At 50.2% G+C, this 19,456-nt stretch overlaps 2 protein-coding genes across 21 annotated transcripts; one reads left to right on the top strand and one right to left on the bottom strand.

The window, feature by feature from the left end:
- The first annotated feature begins 2,502 nt into the window (after positions 1-2,502).
- Positions 2,503-14,183, top strand: Atxn2l (ataxin 2 like). Of its 20 annotated transcripts, none has more exons than XM_051192942.1 (24): positions 2,503-3,227; positions 4,835-4,871; positions 4,979-5,035; positions 5,113-5,184; positions 5,368-5,518; positions 6,034-6,158; positions 7,456-7,547; positions 8,159-8,359; positions 9,001-9,176; positions 9,310-9,420; positions 9,841-10,050; positions 10,127-10,198; positions 10,372-10,442; positions 10,584-10,879; positions 10,975-11,044; positions 11,379-11,525; positions 11,627-11,699; positions 11,808-11,998; positions 12,247-12,376; positions 12,462-12,583; positions 12,763-12,975; positions 13,083-13,326; positions 13,476-13,635; positions 13,895-14,183. In XM_051192942.1, the coding sequence occupies exons 1-23, from the start codon at positions 2,944-2,946 to the stop codon at positions 13,628-13,630; spliced, it is 3,300 nt and encodes a 1,099-aa protein (XP_051048899.1). In that variant the 5' UTR covers positions 2,503-2,943; the 3' UTR covers positions 13,631-13,635; positions 13,895-14,183. The 20 variants fall into 20 exon arrangements, with proteins under 20 accessions (XP_051048899.1, XP_051048898.1, XP_051048897.1 ...); XM_051192941.1 differs by having other exon boundaries at positions 13,872-14,037; XM_051192957.1 differs by having other exon boundaries at positions 2,504-3,227; positions 13,083-13,272; positions 13,599-13,635.
- A 1,655-nt stretch (positions 14,184-15,838) lies between these two features.
- Tufm (Tu translation elongation factor, mitochondrial) lies at positions 15,839-19,088 on the bottom strand. Its single transcript, XM_051192939.1, has 10 exons — positions 19,008-19,088; positions 18,712-18,906; positions 18,069-18,235; positions 17,749-17,853; positions 17,502-17,666; positions 17,268-17,400; positions 17,079-17,183; positions 16,817-16,968; positions 16,599-16,718; positions 15,839-16,050 (listed from the first exon to the last, which is right to left on the bottom strand). Exons 1-10 carry the CDS (start codon positions 19,048-19,050, stop codon positions 15,877-15,879), a joined length of 1,359 nt encoding a protein of 452 aa, XP_051048896.1. The 5' UTR covers positions 19,051-19,088; the 3' UTR covers positions 15,839-15,876.
- Positions 19,089-19,456: the final 368 nt, after the last annotated feature.

The raw sequence follows: 19,456 nt of genomic DNA, 5'->3' as shown, positions 1-19,456 counted from the left end.
GAACAGTATATAAGGTTGCAGAGTTCCACTCTGCCTGATGAAGGACAGCAACAGAAATTGGGGCTCACCCAATCCAGAAGGTACCCACTGTAGTTTGCAGACATGTGTTATTTGACAAATAAAACCTCTTCCAAGTTGGGAAATTTCTAATTATTTTATTTGTTTACTCTTTCTTTTTCTGAAACAGGATTTCTTTGTAGCTTTGGAGGCTGTCCTGGAACTCACTCTGTAGACAAGGCTTCCCTCTGACTCACAGATCCACCTGCCTCTGCTGCCTCCTGGAGTTAAAGGCATGTGCCACCACTGCCTGGCTTCTTCGTTTTTAGACAGTGTCTCACTATGTATCCCTGACGGGCCTGGAACTCTCAGAGATCTGCCTCCTGAGTGCCAGGATAAAAGCACATATCCCACATGGGCAGGCAGATCTCTGAGAGTCTCAAAAATAAAAAATACATAAAAACGAAAGAAAAAACGGGAGATTGAGGTACGAGAGAGAGAGAGAGAGATAGCTCAGCTCTTTAGAGTGCTTGATGCTCTTGGACAGGAAACAGGTTTGTTCCCAGCACCCATACAGTAGCTCCCAACAGCTTGTAATCGCAGTCCCAGGGGATTTGCCACTTCTGAAGACATCACACAAGTATGCAGTACACACATACATGCCAAGAAAATACTCATAAAAGATCAACTGGGGCTGCCTCACCAAAGACAAGCAAAGACAGAGTGGCAAACTCAGCTAAACCTCTTCTCACATGCCCTGCAGGGATATTTCCTTTCCAAAGGCCTGGGTATGGCCCAAGGAGGGACATCGGTTAAGAGCAGACATGTGGAGGTGAGTGGTCCAGCCTTTGTCTCCTAACTGAATGGGGCATGTGGTGGCTGATCCTAGGTTATAAACTCAAATGCTCAAGGGAAACAGGCAGGTGGGAAATGGAGAGTGAGCATCCTGTTTCTTTATTCTTTTTTGAGACAGTATTCATTATGTAGCTGGCACAAGTCCCCTGTGTGCTAGGGTTATTGTACCACAATGACTGCCCTAGGAATATTTTTCAGACTAAATGCTGCTTGCCTGTATCAATAAAGTTTAATATTTTTTTTCTTCTTTTATTTTTAATCATGTGTATGTGTGCCTGTTTTATGGTTACTGATGGAAGCCAGAGATGTTCAATTCCCTGGAGCTCCCTGACAAAAGCACCAGGAATTGAACCCAGGTCCTTTTGGAAGAACAATACACATTTTTAACGACTGAGCCATGTCTACAGTCCCCAAGACAGAAATGTTTACATAGTCAACTGTATTATTCTCTTTCTTCTAACTCTAGAGGTACCAAACAGTGATTTATGGCTTATGCATACATTCACAATTTTAAAAAATATTCTTATGTGTATATGTCTGAATAAATATGGGACACTTGCACTCGGGTGCCAAGAGAGTCCAGATGATGATGTGGGATTCCCTGAAGCTGGAGTTGCAGAAAGTACAGGTAGTTGTGTGCTGCCCAGTATAGAACAGATCCTCTGGAAAAGCAAGAACTCAACTGTTAAGTCATTTCTCCAGTCCCAATTTTCTATTTTTTAAATTTCAAGTAAGGTCTCTATAGCCCTGGATGTTCTGGAACTCACTATATAGACCAGGCTGGCCTCAAACTCTCGGAAATCCACCTGCCTCTGCCTCTCAAGTGCTGGGATCAAAGCCGTGTGCCACCCTCCTCCCTGCTCTGGCTGGATTTTTATTTAACAAGTTCTCATCTAGCTCACTCTTTCCAGTTCTCTATGCTTTAAGTACCTCTATCTGCTCGACTTATGTAAATCTTCCACTAGCTTGAGCTTTGAGTGGTTCAGTTAGCCTTGTGCCCAAAGCATGGAGTGATGTCCCCCTTTTCCTTTTGAAACAGGGTCTCCCAGCTAACCTGGAACTTACTACATAATCCAGGCTGGCTTCAAACTTCTGATGCTCCTACCTTGCCTTCCTAGTGCTGGGATTAAAAGTGTGACCCACCACTGCTGCTCTAACTTTGAGTGAAGCACTGTACCACGGTTTTTGTGTCAGTGTCTTGCGAGGTAACCTGGACTGTCTTTTGTAAAACTCTTAGGAAGTCTGATCTTCGTATGGCCTGTATTGCTACCATTCAGGGGTTCACTATCCCAGAAAGAACAATTACTGAAATGTAATTTAGGGTCGGGCACGTTAGTTAGAACGCAAACGCGCTCAAAGAAATCATTTTAATGCTCACCAATACTTTAAAAAACCCCACCTACCTAAAGTCACCTGTACTAGGTATTTCCTGTCCTAGGGATTTTTTGGACTCGAGACTCCGCCCACCGGGCCCCAAGTGGCGGAAGAACCTCACGCTACGACGTGACACCTCACACCACCGCGGAGACTTTCTGACGTTACGCTGGTGGCGTGGGAGGGGCGGGCCGGCCGGCGCTTCCCGTTCACAGCTTTGGCCCCGCCCACGCTCGTTGTGAGGCAACCCGGGCCGCCAGCCTTTAAGGTGGCTCGGGACCTAGAGACCTAGAGGTGCGCTGAGCGCCTGCGCGGCTTCTTTTCCGCTGCAAGGGCTAGGCCCGCCAGATCCGGACTCGAGCCTCCTCTCCTCTCCGGAACTAACCGCCCGCCGGCGCTCTCCCGCTCCCCTCCCCCGCCGGCGCTTCCGCCCGCGCTCCTCCCTCTCTCCTCCCCCAGCGGCGCGCACGCGCTCCAGGCCGGCTCGCGCCCTCTCGCTTTCCACCGGCCCGCGAGAGCCCCCCTCCCCTTCCGCCTCGCGGCGCTTCCTCGCGCCGCGGTCTTCTCGATCCACCCCTGACACCGCGGGGCTCCCCCCGCCCGCCAACGGCGGGTCCCCTGCTTCGCGATCTCTCTCGCTTCCCGCGCTCTCCAGAGGGGGCCCAGCCCCGGGCCCTCTTTCCCTCCCCTCTAATTTCTCTTCCGGACGCTGCCATCATGTTGAAGCCTCAGCCGCCACAACAGACCTCCCAGCCCCAGCAGCCGCCCCCCACGCAACAGGCCGTGGCCCGTAGGCCTCCCGGCGGGGCCAGCCCTCCTAACGGCGGGCTCTCGGGGCCGCTGCCCGTCACCACGGCTCCCCCGGGGCCTCCTGCGGTCTCTCCCTGCCTGGGGCCTGCAGCCGCTGCCGGGAGCGGGCTTCGCCGCGGAGCCGAAAGCATCTTGTCGGCGCCGCCGCAGCATCAAGAGCGGCCAGGGGCAGTGGCTATCGGCAGTGTCAGGTGAGGACGGGACTTCCTGGCCGCGGAGAGCCCGGAGGCGGCGGCGCGCCCCATCCCGGCGCCGTTGAGGGGCACTTGAGGCGCCGAACCCCGTGGAGGTGGGGGTAGACCCTCATGCCAACAGGTCGGAGAGAGCCATCTCCGGGCGGTCTCCAGGAGCCTAGGGGCGGTGCTCGGCTGTCTGGGCCTAGTCGCCGCTTGGGGTCTGGGCCCTGAGGGGAGGCGGGGCGCGTCCCGCCAGCTCTGTCGGAAAAGGGTGTTGGGGGGGTTGAGGAGGTGATGGGGTCCCCAGCTCCATTACCACGAAGGATCTCGCGGTCCCCGGTTGCAGCCAATGGGGAGTAAGCTGCATGAAGGGGTCCCCGGTTGCAGCCAATAGGGGGGGGCGCGCGGCCCACAGTTTGACCAATGGGGAGGGAGGGACTTGGGAGCGGACTGCTCCCTCCTCTTCCCGGTGTAGCCAGTAAGAAGGGAACGGGGTGGGCGGGGGCGCGGAAGCAGCAGCTACTGGGAAGACTGCAGGCTGGGAAGCTCCTGCGCGCGCGCGCGCCCTTCTCGTACGTGCGCGCGGATGCTGTCTTATGACCCGGGCATTGGCTTGCCCCGGTAACAACACGTAAAGCTGAGGCGGGGGAGGGAGGGCTTGCATGGAAGGTTTAGCGGTGTCTGGTGTTGGTGAGTGAGGAGTGGGTGCCTTCGGTTTTTTCCTTGTGTCAATGCGATTGAGTGGGGCTAGACGCAGGCGCAGTGGCTTCTGTTCGGGAGGGGGGGTGGGAGAGGGCTGTGGGCTTTAGTGCGCAGGCGCAAACCGGGCGAGGCATCCCGGTGGATGGCTTTTGCGGCTGCGCGGTCCCCCAGCCCCGCCAACGGCCCCCTCCTAGCCCTCCTCAACCGCCGGTTACATCAGCCGTCGAATAGCACTGTAACCTGGCGATTGAGGATCCCTTCAGAGTGGGTAACAGACTGACGAGGGCGAAAGGGTGGGGTGTGGAGAGTATACCCCTTCTGGGATTTGTAATCTAAAGATGCTGAAAATGCTTTTTTTCCTTTGGGAGGTAATGTGACTGAGCTAAGTAGTGCTGCATCTAGGATGGCCGAGATTTCACCGCAACTGAACTGGGCTGTTGGTTTGTCTAATATTATGGCAGTGGTTTACTGGAAGTATAAAGTGCTGGTCCCTTGGAGAAAGTCAGAAGGTTGCGTTGCATTGGCTGTTCAGAGCGTTTGACAGCCATTGTTTAATGGATTTTTGTTGGCTTTTTTTCCCCTTAAATTTGGCATTTGTTTTGGCAGTTCATGCCTACTTTTCTTTTTTTAATGTGAGCGCTTGAAAAATTTTTCTAGTTAATCGGTTGGTAGCCTAAATCAACAGTTTGACATGGTACGTTATTTCTAAGGTTCATCTATTTCAGCTGGGCATTGGTGGCACCCGCCTTTAATCCCGGCCCTCGGGAGACTGAGGCAGGCGGATCTCTGAGTTCGAGGCCAGCCTGGTCTACAGAGTGAGTGCCAGGACAGGCTCGAAAACAATGCAGAGAAACCCTGTCTCAAAAAACAAAACAAACAAACAAACAAACAAAAAACCTGGTCTATTTCTTCTTTTACAGGGGACAGAGCACCGGAAAGGGACCCCCACAGTCACCTGTGAGTCTTTTTCTCCTGTAGAAACACTATGAATTCAAATAAATGGGACAGTCTGGGAAGAAACAAAGTATTTACCTGCTGCCCCTTATTTTCCCTTTTTATGACAGGTGTTTGAAGGTGTCTATAATAATTCCAGGATGCTGCATTTCCTAACTGCTGTGGTGGTAAGTGAGAGCATTATGGGTTCTTGAGGAATGGCTGTTTCAGTTTCCTGCAGTGACTTAATTTTCCACCCTCCTAGGGTTCTACTTGTGATGTAAAGGTGAAAAATGGCACCACTTACGAGGGCATTTTTAAGACTCTGAGCTCAAAGGTCAGTGCACTCAAATTATTAGCTTATTTCTGAAGTTGAATAGTAGCAGAATGGAAATGAGGGTGTGTGTTGGGTAGAAAGGCAGGGCAACATGAGAATTTGGTGTTGAAAGATAAAAAGAACAGTCTTTTTTTCCCCCTCTTTTATACTGACCCTGGAATGTTGGGAATGGGGCTTTTGTAGTTTGAACTGGCAGTAGACGCAGTGCACCGGAAAGCATCTGAGCCAGCAGGTGGGCCTCGGCGGGAAGACATTGTGGACACCATGGTCTTTAAACCAAGCGATGTTCTTCTTGTCCACTTCCGAAATGTTGACTTCAATTATGCTACTAAAGGTATTGTGCTAGGCTGTTAGGTCTAGCTCTTGGAGTAGAAGGAAGTCCATGGGTTGAACATGTTGGTTTGATTGTCTTCTAGCACCTTTTTGGGTAGAGGTGATTGACTTCCCTCTTGAAAATCTGTCTATTCAAGTCCAGTGAATTATGACTGGTGTTGTAGTTATTCCCACTTCTCTTGTTTGGTTATAAACTTTTGCTTTTGAATTAGTGTTTTTTTTTTTGGTGTGTGTGTAATTTTGTGGTAGGGTCTTATATCTATGTAGCCCTAGCTGGCCTCCTTGAACTCTTATACATCAAATTGTCTCTGCCCCCTGAATGCTGGCATGACTGGCGTTTGACACCCCATGTAGATAGATCTGTGTTAGTAGTCCTACCTGTTACCAACACGAATACAAATCTAAACCTGGAGTTAAAATTTTCTTTTGTTACTAAAACTACACTGAGTCAGGGAGTGAGAATGAGAAGTAAGATGGCACATCCCCTGACTCTTGCTTCTCTCCTTTGTCACGCAGACAAGTTCACTGACTCAGCCATTGCCATGAACTCTAAGGTGAATGGAGAACACAAAGAGAAGGTGCTTCAACGCTGGGAGGGCGGTGACAGTAACAGTGATGACTACGACCTGGAATCTGATATGGTATGGACTCCTTTCCTAAGAACAGGATAGGCTGAATGTGGTGAATTTTTATGTTAGTGTTTTTTGCCTGCCTACATGTATGTCTTGGTGAGGGTGACCTGGAACTGGAGTTACACCTGTGGGTCTCTCTGGATGCTGGGAATTGAACCTGGGTCCTCTGGAAGAGCAGTCACTTCTCTTAACTGCTGAGCCATCTCTCCACCTCCAGATGTGGGTTCTTGATGTAGATAGAGGTTGGTTTTGTGGGGTTTTCGTTTTGTTTTGAAGTATGTTCTTGGAACCAACTGTTTGTTCTTGGAAAGGAAGATGGAAAAAGGGTCAGTTTTCTTATCGTCAGCATTGACAACTGTTAACATTTCTTCATGGCATCATTGTTGTAAAAATTATAGCAAGGTAGTGATGGCACATGCCTTTAATCCCAGCACACAGGGATTGGGGGAGAGGGGGACAGAGCAGGGGGATCTCTGATTTCCAGGACTGCTAGAGCAGCACAGAGAAAGCCTGTTGGGGGAGCGGAGTATAAACTGGGCATGGTAACTCATGCCCATAATCCAGCTTGGGGAAGTTAAGGAAGGAGAACTAGGAGTTCCAGGCCAACCTGGACTATATAACAAAAAGCCCGCCTGTCTCTAAAGAAAAACAAAGGAAGTAAAATGATGCCTAATGATGACTGCTGTGTGGGTACATATTTCTTCACAAAAACTTAAAAGTTTAAATGAGGCTGGCAAGGTGGCTCAGCAGATAAAGGTGCTTGCCACTAAGGCAAATGATGAAAAGGGACAAATTCCTGTAGATTGTCCCTCAGACTTCCATATGCCTACTATGCCACAGAAACAGACCCACAAAGTAATTTTTTTTTAAAGTTTCTTTATTCATAGAGAGCCGTGATAGCAATTTTGATTCCAGAGTTTATAGAGCTATGTAGAAGCAAGAGGACCAAGCTTTGAAGCAGTTCTTAGCCTCCTTGTAATTGGGTCACATGAGACATTTTCTCAAAAACAAATCTTGTTGGGCTGGAGAGATGGCTCAGTGGGTAAACCATTGGATGCTCTTCCAGAGGACCCAGGTTCAATTTCTAGTACCCACGTGGTGGCTCACAACTGTCTGTACCTCCAGTTCCAGGGGATGTGACTCTGTATACACAGGCAAAACACCCACATACACAAACCTTTTAAACATTTTGTTAATCAATGCATGTTTGTTCATTCCATTTGTACAAGAGGTTTTTTTTTTTTTTAAACTTGGTAGAAAGGAATGGCATATCAGTTTTTAAAGATTCTTCTTGTTCCCTTCTTAGTCCAATGGATGGGATCCCAACGAGATGTTCAAATTTAATGAAGAGAACTATGGAGTGAAGACCACTTATGACAGCAGTCTATCTTCTTACACGTAAATATTTTGGAAGTTGGAGGGTGGTGGTGTTGGGTGGGTATGGTGCAGGACTTGCTGTTCAATAGGGCAGACCTCTGAATAAAACATTTTGTATGGTGTGAGTTTTTCTGGATTTATAAGTAGTTCTCCCTCATGGTTTGCCTGCTGAACTGCTTTTGTGGGTAGAAGTAACTGTTTAGTTAATCTAGGAATATAACTCAGTTGTTATGTGCTATACAATAAGCATAAGGACCTGAGCTCTGTCTCCAGCAGCCCTATAAAAATCTTGTAATCCTACTACTGAGAATAATAGAATAGGGCAGGAGATTTGTTTGCTGGCCAGCCAACTAACCTAATCTGAGCCTCCAAAGTATCAAGATTCAGAGTGTATCATGGTGTTTTGCCTAGGACTTGGTAGCTGTCTTTGATTATGTGCTGGCTGAATTGTGGGTTAAGTTCACTAGTGGAGCATTTGTCTGATATGTGCAAGGCCCTGGTTTCAGTTTGTCAATACTACAAACTAAAGTGATAGAGTTAACGCCATAGACTTGAACTGGTCATGGGGTTAACAGTTGTCCTTTTGTTGTTTTCTTGCACTGGGACAATGATCTTTTTGGGTGTATTTCCAGGGTTCCCTTGGAAAAGGACAACTCAGAAGAATTTCGGCAGCGGGAGCTACGTGCAGCTCAGTTGGCTCGAGAGATTGAGTCAAGTCCCCAGTACCGCCTACGGATTGCCATGGAAAATGATGATGGTCGAACAGAGGAGGAAAAGCACAGTGCAGTTCAGCGGCAGGGGTCTGGGCGGGAGAGCCCCAGCTTAGTGTCCAGGTAACATACTGGGGCAACCAGGAAGAGCTTTTTTTGTGCGTTGTTATTAAACTTTACCACCTTACTGAGTGTAGGTTAATAACTAGTGGCTCCCAGTTTTTGAGGTTTATACTGAAGCCTAGAAAATTGGTAATTTACAGCAAGAGGTTTGTGGAGTTTTGAAAGTTATTTGGGCCACAAGGTAGTAGGTGCACACCTTTAATCCCTGCACTTGGGAGGCAGAAGCTGTGAGTTTGTGGCCAGCCAGGTTTACAGAGTGAATACTAGCACAGCAAGCACTACCCAGAGAAATCCTATTTTGAAAAACACAACAACAACAAAAAATTGGGGGTGGGGGATATGTGCTTTTCTTCATTTAATGTATTTGTGTGTACTGTTCTGCAACAAAAAAATGAAATAAGGGTCTCTTTGGCCTTTCTGATAGGTGAAGAGTGGTAAAATTGTGAAGCTTTTGGACTGGGTCTGGTTTGAGAAATAATGTCATAAATTTATAGCCACACTGGGCTATACCAGCTCAAGAGTGTGATAAGTGAAAACTGGGGTTCGGGTGTGGGAATGTTTTAGAAAGAAAGGTTCCATGCTGTTAAAGTAGACGGGTTTGGGGGGGGGGGTCTCCATCTCTTACTTGAGTCTTTTCTCAGGGAGGGGAAGTATATCCCTCTGCCTCAACGAGTTCGGGAAGGTCCCCGGGGAGGAGTTCGATGCAGTGGTTCTCGAGGAGGGCGGCCTGGCCTTAGCTCTTTGCCACCTCGTGGCCCTCACCATCTTGACAACAGCACCCCTGGCCCTGGGTCTGAGGCACGTGGTATAAATGGAGGTAGGTTATGGTAGCAGAAATGGGAAGAAGGTGGGAAGGGTGGGTGGTTAACACAATTTTAAGTGGTTGGCAGGATGATGTGTTGTCAGTGTTCATGTGATAAACAGCTATTTTTTTCTTTACAATAAAACAGGCCCTTCCCGCATGTCCCCCAAGGCACAGCGGCCTTTGAGAGGTGCCAAGACTTTATCTTCTCCCAACAATAGGCCTTCTGGAGAATCTTCCGTTCCTCCAACACCTGCAGGTAGAGAGCTTCAGTGGGGATGGCTTTAGGCATGGGTAGAGGATTGTACGGTGGGGTGGGGATAATGAATTGAGTAGTTGAAATGCTAGGAGGCAGTTAGTAGGTGCTTGGTATGGGGAAGATTTAATCTTTTTGGGAAAGAACTTGGTTTTCCTCAGTTCTAACCTGTTGGTCCATGGGCTGTAGCTGGTTGTCAAGTGTCTTGTTGAGACTTCAGTTTTGTTGGTGACATTTAGAGAGGAGAAGCTGCAGCATTTTCAGGCTTTTGTGATACCTGATGAGACCATTACCCTATTTATGTTACTCACCTGTCCTGGGCTTGCACAGAAAATTGTGAACCTGAGTGTAAAAGCTTGTAAACTTTCTTTGGGTTTTCCCCCCATATACATTACTTCCTGGGCAGCAGTAACCATTGTGTAGCTCTCCCTTTTCTTCCAGTGGGCCGGATGTACCCTCCACGGTCTCCCAAGTCTGCTGCTCCCGCCCCAGTCTCCGCTTCCTGTCCTGAGCCTCCCATTGGTTCAGCAGTAGTGTCCTCTGCCTCCATCCCTGTGACATCATCAGTTGTGGATCCTGGAGCAGGCTCTATTTCCCCAGCATCACCCAAAATCTCCCTGGCCCCCACAGATGGTAAGAACCAGGTAGATGCTTAAGAGCTGTGGGTATAACTGGAGTGCAGGATGTTAAGGCATCTCTCCTTCCTCAGTAAAAGAACTTCCGACCAAGGAGCCCGGTAGGACTTTGGAGGCCCAAGAACTGGCCCGAATAGCTGGGAAAGGTGAGGGTGATTTTACTATTTAGTCCCATTTACTTAGGGGAGTGTTTGCCTTTGAAAGTTTGTTGTGATTCAAAAGCAGTACCCGTCTTCAGTTTCTGGTCCTGGACTACTAACTAACCCTTTGTAATCTTTCAGAAGAAAGTATATTTTCTTATTTGATTGTTTTCTCGTAGTTCCTGGCCTTCAGAATGAACAAAAACGATTTCAGTTGGAAGAATTGAGAAAGTTTGGAGCCCAATTTAAGGTGAGTAAAGCTTGCAGAGGAGCTAGGAAATAAACAATATGGGATGTATAGATGCAAAGGCCAAGTAGATGGGAAAAGTGAATATAGGAGGTAAAGCCTAGGGTCTGGAGTGGATGGTATAATCATTATTTCTCCTTCCAGCTTCAACCTAGTAGCTCCCCTGAGACCGGCCTAGATCCATTTCCTTCCCGGATCTTAAAAGAAGAGGCCAAAGGAAAGGAGAAGGAGGTGGATGGCCTATTGACTTCAGATCCCATGGGATCCCCAGTTTCTTCAAAGACAGAATCCATATTGGATAAGGAAGACAAACCACCCCTGGCAGCAGTAGGGGTTACTGAGGGGCCAGAGCAGCTCCCACCATCTTGCCCCAGCCAAACTGGCAGTCCCCCAGTGGGCCTCATCAAGGGAGATGACAAAGAGGAGGGCCCTGTTACTGAGTAAGTGGGTGGTGGTGGTGGATGGTAAGGATCTTTGGTGCTCATCAGCTGGTGAAGGGCATGGCTCAAATGCTGGCTTTATATTCTCTTGACAGACAAGTAAAGAAGTCTACTTTGAACCCCAATGCCAAGGAGTTCAATCCAACAAAGCCTCTGCTGTCTGTGGTGAGCTGGAACTGTTGCATGTAGACTTGGATTTCCTTGAGGGGACAGTAGAGGGCATAGCAGAGCACTTCTGTCAGGATTGCAGTCTGGACAGTAGCAATTAGACTGGTTTTGGAAAAGCAGTGGCATCTCTAGACTCAAGTATGAGGGCTGCTGATGGATTCCAACAGGTTGCTTTGGTTCTCACTACTGGGCATATCAAGTATCTGTGTGGGGGTTATAAGGAAAAGTATAGGATATATTTGGTACACTGCATTCCATGGATGCTAGCTGTTAATTTTTAAAAGGCTGGAATGAATGGCATTACAGACATAACTCTTATGTCTCTTAACAGAACAAATCTACCAGTACTCCAACTTCACCAGGGCCCCGTACTCACTCAACACCTTCCATACCGGTGCTGACAGCAGGCCAGAGTGGGCTCTACAGTCCCCAGTACATCTCATATATACCTCAGATCCACATGGGACCAGCTGTGCAGGTAGGAGAGTGACTCTGTGAGCCTAGGAAAGTACTGAGCCCAACTCAGTCTTGTTCCCAATGTTGATGAGCAATCTGTTGAGCCCCAGTTCTTATCCTTAGGCGCCTCAGATGTATCCATATCCTGTTTCCAATTCGGTGCCTGGGCAGCAGGGCAAGTACCGGGGTGCAAAAGGTGAGCAAGGTTGCTGGGAAGGAGAGTTGGGGCTGCCATGTGGCTCCTGGCACATGAAGCTTGAGCTCTGCACTTGCGCTGTTTACCCCTTTACCCCTCCACCCGCAGGCTCACTTCCCCCGCAGCGCTCAGACCAACACCAGCCAGCCTCCGCCCCTCCGATGATGCAGGCTGCTGCTGCTGCTGCTGGCCCACCCCTGGTGGCTGCCACACCTTATTCTTCCTACATCCCCTACAACCCACAGCAGTTCCCAGGCCAACCTGCCATGATGCAGCCCATGGCGCACTACCCTTCACAGGTATAGAGTCCACCTCTGAGATCCAACTGAGTAGGGAGCAGGGTTATTCTGAGTGTGGTGCCCAGCTGTGGGATTTGGCAGTGTCCAGACTAACAAAGCATTAAACCCTTGCTTTCAGTTTTCCCGCTGAATTAAGGTGGTTAGAATCTTGAAGTAAGATGACTATTGAGGGCTGTGCACATGGAAGATGACAGGACATTCCTATCCAGGCTGTTCTGCTTACAGCTTTGCTTTGTGTCCTTTACCAGCCGGTGTTTGCCCCTATGCTTCAAAGTAACCCACGAATGTTGACATCGGGAAGCCACCCCCAGGCCATTGTGTCATCCTCCACTCCTCAGTACCCCTCTGCAGAGCAGCCTACCCCTCAAGCCCTCTATGGTGAGTTCTGGTGCCCACTCCTTCACTGGGCTGTGTCCTCTATCCATTTGTGCTCAGCACTAGGTCTCCTTCCTTCCTACTGCAGCCACTGTTCACCAGTCCTATCCACACCATGCTACACAGCTCCATGGCCACCAGCCGCAGCCAGCCACCACACCTACTGGGAGCCAACCACAGTCCCAGCATGCGGCCCCTAGTCCTGTTCAGGTACCTGTAATGTGGGGAGGGGGTTGGGAGGTCTGAGTGGTTGGGCCAGGAATGGGTGGCTGGAAGAGGGCTGGATAGAATTGAGTCATTCTTTGGCAAAGACATGAGTGAGCAGGTGGTTTTCCTGTTTGGCAAACTAATGAATGGGTGGCACTCACACTTCACGTCTATCCTGGCAGCACCAGGCAGGGCAGGCCCCACACCTGGGCAGTGGACAGCCACAGCAGAATCTGTACCATCCAGGGGCCCTAACAGGCACGCCGCCTTCTCTACCACCGGGACCTTCTGCCCAGTCCCCTCAGAGCAGCTTTCCCCAGCCAGCTGCTGTGTATGCCATCCATCCCCACCAGCAGCTGCCCCACGGCTTCACCAACATGGCCCATGTTACCCAGGTAGGAGCCCTGTTTCTCTTGTCTTTGTAAAGTAGTCCCATTTTAGTGCTTGCACCACTTTGCAGAGCTGCTTTGATAGATCTCAGTATCTTGTCTTATCTCTACAGGCCCATGTCCAAACTGGAGTCACAGCAGCCCCGCCCCCACACCCTGGGGCACCTCACCCGCCCCAGGTGATGCTGCTGCATCCCCCCCAGGGCCATGGGGGCCCCCCCCAAGGCGCGGTGCCCCCGAGTGGGGTGCCTGCACTCTCAGCTTCCACACCCTCACCCTACCCCTACATCGGACACCCCCAAGGTGAGCAGCCTGGCCAGGCGCCTGGATTTCCAGGAGGAGCCGATGACAGGATTCGTGAGTTCTCGTTAGCTGGGGGAATTTGGCATGGAAGAGCTGAGGGGCTGCAGGTGGGGCAGGATGCACGGGTTCTGGGTGGGGATTGAGGGGTCTTGGAGGCAGGGCTGTCCCAGAGGGCGCCCGCCGACCCACACCTGTCTGTGAAGTATGTAGGGTGGGCAGAAGCCACAGTCGCCGCCGCCAGGGGCTTGCTCCTGGCTCTGTCCTTTGCTTCCCTCCGTCCTCGCTCAGTTGTGATCCAGCAGCCCCCCTCCCCACTGCCTCCCCAGCTCTCAGTGACCCCGACTGTCTCCTGACTTAGCCGAGGTAAGGTCAGCGCAGCAGACAGGGCCAGACTGGGGCGTGGGGGGCTGAGCTGGGCAACTGAGTAAGGGCTCTCTGGCCTACTGGGAAACAGCGATTGACCTGTGCTTCTGACAGCCCCCTGAGACTCCTGGAGGAGGCCGCTCCTCCCCACACCCCCACACCCCCTGGACGCATTGACAGAGGGACAGCTGCTCGGGTTCTAATGCTCCTGCTCTCTCTCTTTCCCCTCCAACCAGTTCAATCTCATCCCTCCCAGCAGCTCCCCTTCCACCCCCCGGGGAACTGAAGATTGTCCTGGCCGCGACCTGAGACCTCCATGAGTGGAGGGAAGAGTGATCTATGTCTCTTCCCCCAGCCGCTCGGACCAGTCCTAGCCCTGCCCCTAACCCCTTTCCCTTGGGGAGCTGGGGAATTCCTGCCAAGCACCTTGAATGGGAGGGGGTCCTTGAAGTGGGCAGGGCTGGGGTCCAGCGGGGGTGGGGGTGGTTCCTGCTCTGCCCCTGCCAGGTCCCACCCAGTCTTGTCCTCCCATCCTCTCATCTATTTCCCCCCCCCCCCCCCCGCTGGAGACGGAAGATCTTTTATTTTCTATTATTTATAACCTCAGACTTGGGCCCCCTGTTCTTCCCCATTAACTTGAGTGTCCTGTGTGAGACCGACAGACAGATGCCTCAAGGACTTTTACTTTTTATTACATAAAAAAATTTTAAAAAAAACCAATAAAAAAATAAAATTTTAAACTAACTTAATCTGTGGGTAGTTTGCTTTTTAAAAACAAATCAAGCTCTATCAGGTTCACCTGTACTAGCATTGTCAAATTTCTCCCTTCATGGGAAACAAGTTTTTGCCTGTATATGTGGGTGCTAGGAGCCAAGCCCAGGTCCTCTGCAAACCCAACAAGGTTTCACTGAGCCATCTCCAGCCCCATCAAAGGTGTTGAACTCTGCTCTGTAGACCAGGCTAGCCTCAAACTTGAGACCACCTGCCCCTGCCTCCCAAGTGTCAAAAGGCCTTGCACCACCACCACCCAGCAATAAAGGTGGTCTTTTCTTGAGGTTAGAGTTTTTATTCTCCCAGGACTGGAGATGGGGATAATGCTTAGTGATAGAGCCCATTTGGGGGGTAGTGTGGTGTACAGGAAAAGCTATTGGGTGAGTGAAAAGGCTGGAAAGCAATGGCCAATTTAATATGCATAGAACTGGAGGGTGCTGCTAGCTACTATTGACTGTCCCTTAATACTAAATGGGAAGATTGAAGTTTGTCATCTTTGAGTAGGTATCTCAAAGCTTGGAAGGCAATTTAGCTTTCATGACATCAGGAATTGTCCTGGGGATAGTTTTTTTTTTTTTTAAGTATGTGCATCTGTGTGAGGGTATCAGATCTTAGAGTTAGTCTTCCTGAGCTTGAGACAGGGCCTCAGATAGACCATGTTAGCCTTGTACTCCTGCCTCTGCCTCCCAATTATAGGCACTGCTATCTTTTTCTTGCAGTTCTCTTGTTTTTCTAGTACTGAGGTTAGAACCCAGGACCTAAGCCAGGTGGTGGTGACACGCCTTTAATCCCAGCACTCAGGAGACCAGCCTGGTCTGCAGAGCTAGTTAGTTGCAGGACAGCTAGGCCTGTTGAGACAGGGAAACCCTGTCTGAAAAAACAACCCAGGACCTAGAGCCTGATACAGTTGCCAGGTGTTTCAAGGTCTTAACATTTTGTGTTAACATATGGTGTCAACTGAATACATAACCTAAAAAGGTTATCTTTGGTTGGAAGCACTGTCAAGTACAATACAAGCAGTTTGCTAAGGTTATGTTCGTAAGTAGTGAGTGCTAGATCTAGAAATCAAATATAATGTGTAAGCCAGGCATTAACCTAGTAGACACAGAATGGGAAAGAAAAGTTTAATACCTGAGCTGAGCTATGGTGGCACAGCACCGATGGTGGTTTTGAGTCTGAGCTTGTCTGGCTTGTATGCCAGAAATGGCTATGGTGCTAGATAAACTCAAATGGCTCTGGGGTACTCCAAATCCAGTGCATTGCTCCTCCATGTTTCCCACTTACACAGACAGCACAAAACACAAGTCAATATTCATGAATAGTTTATTTCCCTACCTCTCCAGGCAGGCCACTCCTTGTGAGAGGAAAAATGTTCATAGTGGTACTCTGCTTGGATGCAGCTTGTGTCCATCCACAGGAGGGAACAATGGCCAAGGTAGCCCTAAGCTCAACAACCTGCGAAGTCCAGACTCAGCTCCACTTGATGTTCTTGTCCTCTTCTGTCATGGCTGGTATGTCAATGACAATGCCAGTGCCAATGGTCTTGTTGCCATCCCTTAAAGTGAAACGCTGGCCTTTCTCTAAAATCATGGGCTGCCGTAAGACTAGGCTCAGCTTTAAATCCTCTCCAGGCATGGCAAGCTCCTAATAGAGGGAGAAGGAAAAGGCAGTCAGTCACCAGAGTACCTTCATTGTGTAACTGTCAGCAGGCAAGGGATCAGTCATGGGAAAATGCAACAGGTTGAAAAGTCTACCTGGGAAGAGCTCCATCCTTCCCTCCTAGCTGCTAGACACATGCAAACAGAACGAAAAAGTAAAAGGGACCATGATCAGGAATTTGGTATTCTGAGCCCCCTTTTCTATGGCATGTTTCTCTGGGAATGCTGGAGTTGCTAAACTTTCAGCTTAATCTGGTCTAGGGAATATTGGATGAGGACTCATCCAGTCCTTCCTTTCCAAAGAAAGGACTAACGACTGTGTCATGATACATCTTTAGGTAGAACTTTTCATTTTCTTCTTTGAGACAGGGTTTCTCTGTGTAGCCCTGGCTGCTCTGGAACTTACTTTGTAGATAGGTTAGATTGGCCTTGTCCTCAGAGATCCACCTGCCTGCCTTCTGAGTGCTGGGATTAAAGGTGTGCACCACCATTGCCCAATTCTATTCCTTTTATATCTTCTAAGCCCCATCATACCTTCCCTGGAGGCAAGATAACACGACAGGCCATGTCCCACGTCAGGGAGAACATGACAGGCATGAAATGAGATACAAATGGTTTGTGGCGGCCACCTTCCTCCTTGCTGAGGATGTAAACCTAGAGGAGAGGATCAAGAGTAGATTGGTCTTCTAAAAGTCCTGCTTCTATGCAAACAACAACCTGGTCCTGCCCTGCCCATCACCTGAAGCCCTCACCTGGGCCTCCACCTTCTGGTGGGGCTGGATGGAGCCTGGTTTGACCATGACCAAGCCACGCCTCAAATCTTCCCGCTTTAGGCCTCGGACCAGAGCACCCAGGTTATCCCCTGCCTCAGCCCTCTCCAGGCTCTTATGGAACATCTCAATACCTAGGAAGAAGACAGAGAAGATAGTCTGAGGCAGAAGGAAGGTATAAGAGCTACATAGGAAAGGATCATTCTGAGATCAGTCCAGGGTCTGAAGTCTTCCTTATTTATACCTGTCACTACAGTGCGAATGTTCTTGTTATGTCCCAGCAACTCACACTCATCTCCCTTCTTCAAAATGCCACGCTCTAGTGTACCTGTCACCACTGTGCCCCGGCCTGGAAAGAAAAAGGAGAGGTCACCAGGGACCCCAGTTTAGGTGGCCCTTATGGGGAGGGGGTGCAAGTGAGCACAGGCCTCACCAGGAATAGAATAAACTGACTCTATGGGGAGCAGAAAGGGCTTCTCCAGGTCCCGGGTGGGCACTGGGATGTAAGTGTCCACTGCATCCAGCAGTTTCTGCACTGACTTCACACCTAGCTCGGGGTCACGTTGCTGTTGGAGAGATAACAGGACTGAAATTTCTGCTCCTCGGGTAGAGGAAGAAAGCTCTACCCCATCCCCTAACAGCAAGCAGCAGCAGCCCCTGCTTTCACCTCAAGGGCACAGAGAGCAGAGCCTATGATGACTGGAGCCTCCTCTCCTTTATATCCAAACTCGGTGAGCAGCTCCCGGATCTCCAGCTCTACCAGCTCCACCATCTCCGAGTCCTGAACAGCATCTGCCTTGTTCACATACACCACAACGTGCTCCACCCCAATCTGCAAGCAAGAAAGAGGCTGAGATGGTACCCTCTGTTATCCATCTTCTCACTTAACTTACGTCTCACTCAGACCCTGGTACCTGTTTAGCCAGTAGTAAGTGCTCTCGGGTCTGAGGCATGGGGCCGTCATTAGCTGCCACCACCAGGATGCAGCCATCCAGAGGGGCAGTGCCTGTGATCATATTCTGGGTGGAAGAGGAAGAATGTCAGCTTAGTTCAAGGACCTCCACACTATAGGTAGCTATGAAGATCTCCACCACTCTGCCCATGTCCTCACCACCCACAGCTACGGCCACAAATCCTTGTCCTCATATCCAAACACAGCCACTACCTTGTAACCTCCTCCCCTCAAACCTCCACTGACCTGAAGCAGGTTCTGATTGTCCCCAGCAACCCTCACCTTCACATAATCTGCATGACCAGGACAGTCTGTGTGGGCATAGTGGCGGGCAGCAGTGCTATACTCCACATGAGCTGCATTGATGGTGATACCCCGAGCTCGCTCCTCAGGGGCATTGTCTATCTCCTCGTACTTCTTGAACTTAGCTCCACCTCCCTCGGCTAGAACTACCGGAGGAAGAGAACACACCTCTCAACTCGGGTTCAGAGCTGCAGACAAGGCTCCGGGCATACACCTGGATCCCTCACACATGAACAATCTGGATGGGTAAAGCTCCCTAATCTCCAATGCTTTTAGGAGATATGACTTTGCAGGGGTGGGGGTTATCGACAGAAAGACTTGTTCAAGGCGGCTGCCCTTGTCACAGACGCTTTAACTTCTCCACTGACAGGTCTCCTTAAAACCACTCCACACAGAAAGAAAGAAGCCATTCAGACTTTCAGATTGTGCCTCACAGAGCTCTTCTTGCACAGGGAAACTGTCTCTGTATCTTCCAAAACATCCCTCCTCTTAAGTGTCTTTTGGCGCCAAGCTAAACTTCAGTGTACTACAGTCACCCTTCTCCCCCGGCTCTGATCCGTCCTTCCAGCTGACAGGGCATTGCCGGACGCCCCCCAACTAAGCCCAACCCAAACTCACTCACTTTTCGTGATGGCCGCAGTCAGGGTGGTCTTGCCGTGATCCACATGGCCGATGGTACCCACATTCACATGGGGCTTGTCACGCACGTAGGTCTTCTTGGCCTCCACGGCTAAGCCGCGACACAAGAAGGGCAATGCCCGGGCCTTCAGCGGCCGCAGCCGACCTTGCAGAATTGGGGTCGGGCTGGCGCAGAGACCTGCGGTGAAAGGAGCTTGGAGTCAAGGGAGTGGATCCGAACCCAGCTACCTCGACGCCCCTCAGGTCTCCAGGATGCCTGCCCCCAACCCGCCTCCTCACCGCTGAAGCGGGGCGTCGCTCGCAGTAGGGTGGCGGCCGCCATTGTGGTAGTACTCGGTGTCCAGGACCGAGAACTAAATAGGCACCGGGAAGCCGCGCGTGCAGGGAAGGACGGGGAACTTGCGAGTACAGGTCACTTCCGGCGGAAACGAGGGTGGGAGAGCGAGTCTGGGAACCTCTAGCCTCCGCTTCTTAAGGCCATGGCCATTGATATCCGGGCATGAAGCGGAAGAGGAGGATTCTGTTGTCTCCCGGAGAACGGAGAATTTCCACAATTCAGCCTGAGGGGTCGTTTTAGGAAAATGCGCAACATCCCACAATGCACCAGCGTCCTCGAAGGCTTATGGGCATTGTAGTTCCCAGGACGGCAGTTGTTTGATAGGGCTGGGTTCGGTCGGTAGAGAAATGTCCCCCAAGCCCGTGAGAAACAAAATTAAGTAGCGTTAGGG

Source organism: Phodopus roborovskii, unplaced genomic scaffold, assembly GCF_943737965.1.
Source record: "Phodopus roborovskii unplaced genomic scaffold, PHOROB, whole genome shotgun sequence".
Taxonomy (NCBI): Eukaryota; Metazoa; Chordata; class Mammalia; order Rodentia; family Cricetidae; genus Phodopus; species Phodopus roborovskii.
The sequence above is the reverse complement of the archived record's forward strand: the minus strand, read 5'-3'. Positions and strand labels throughout refer to the sequence as shown.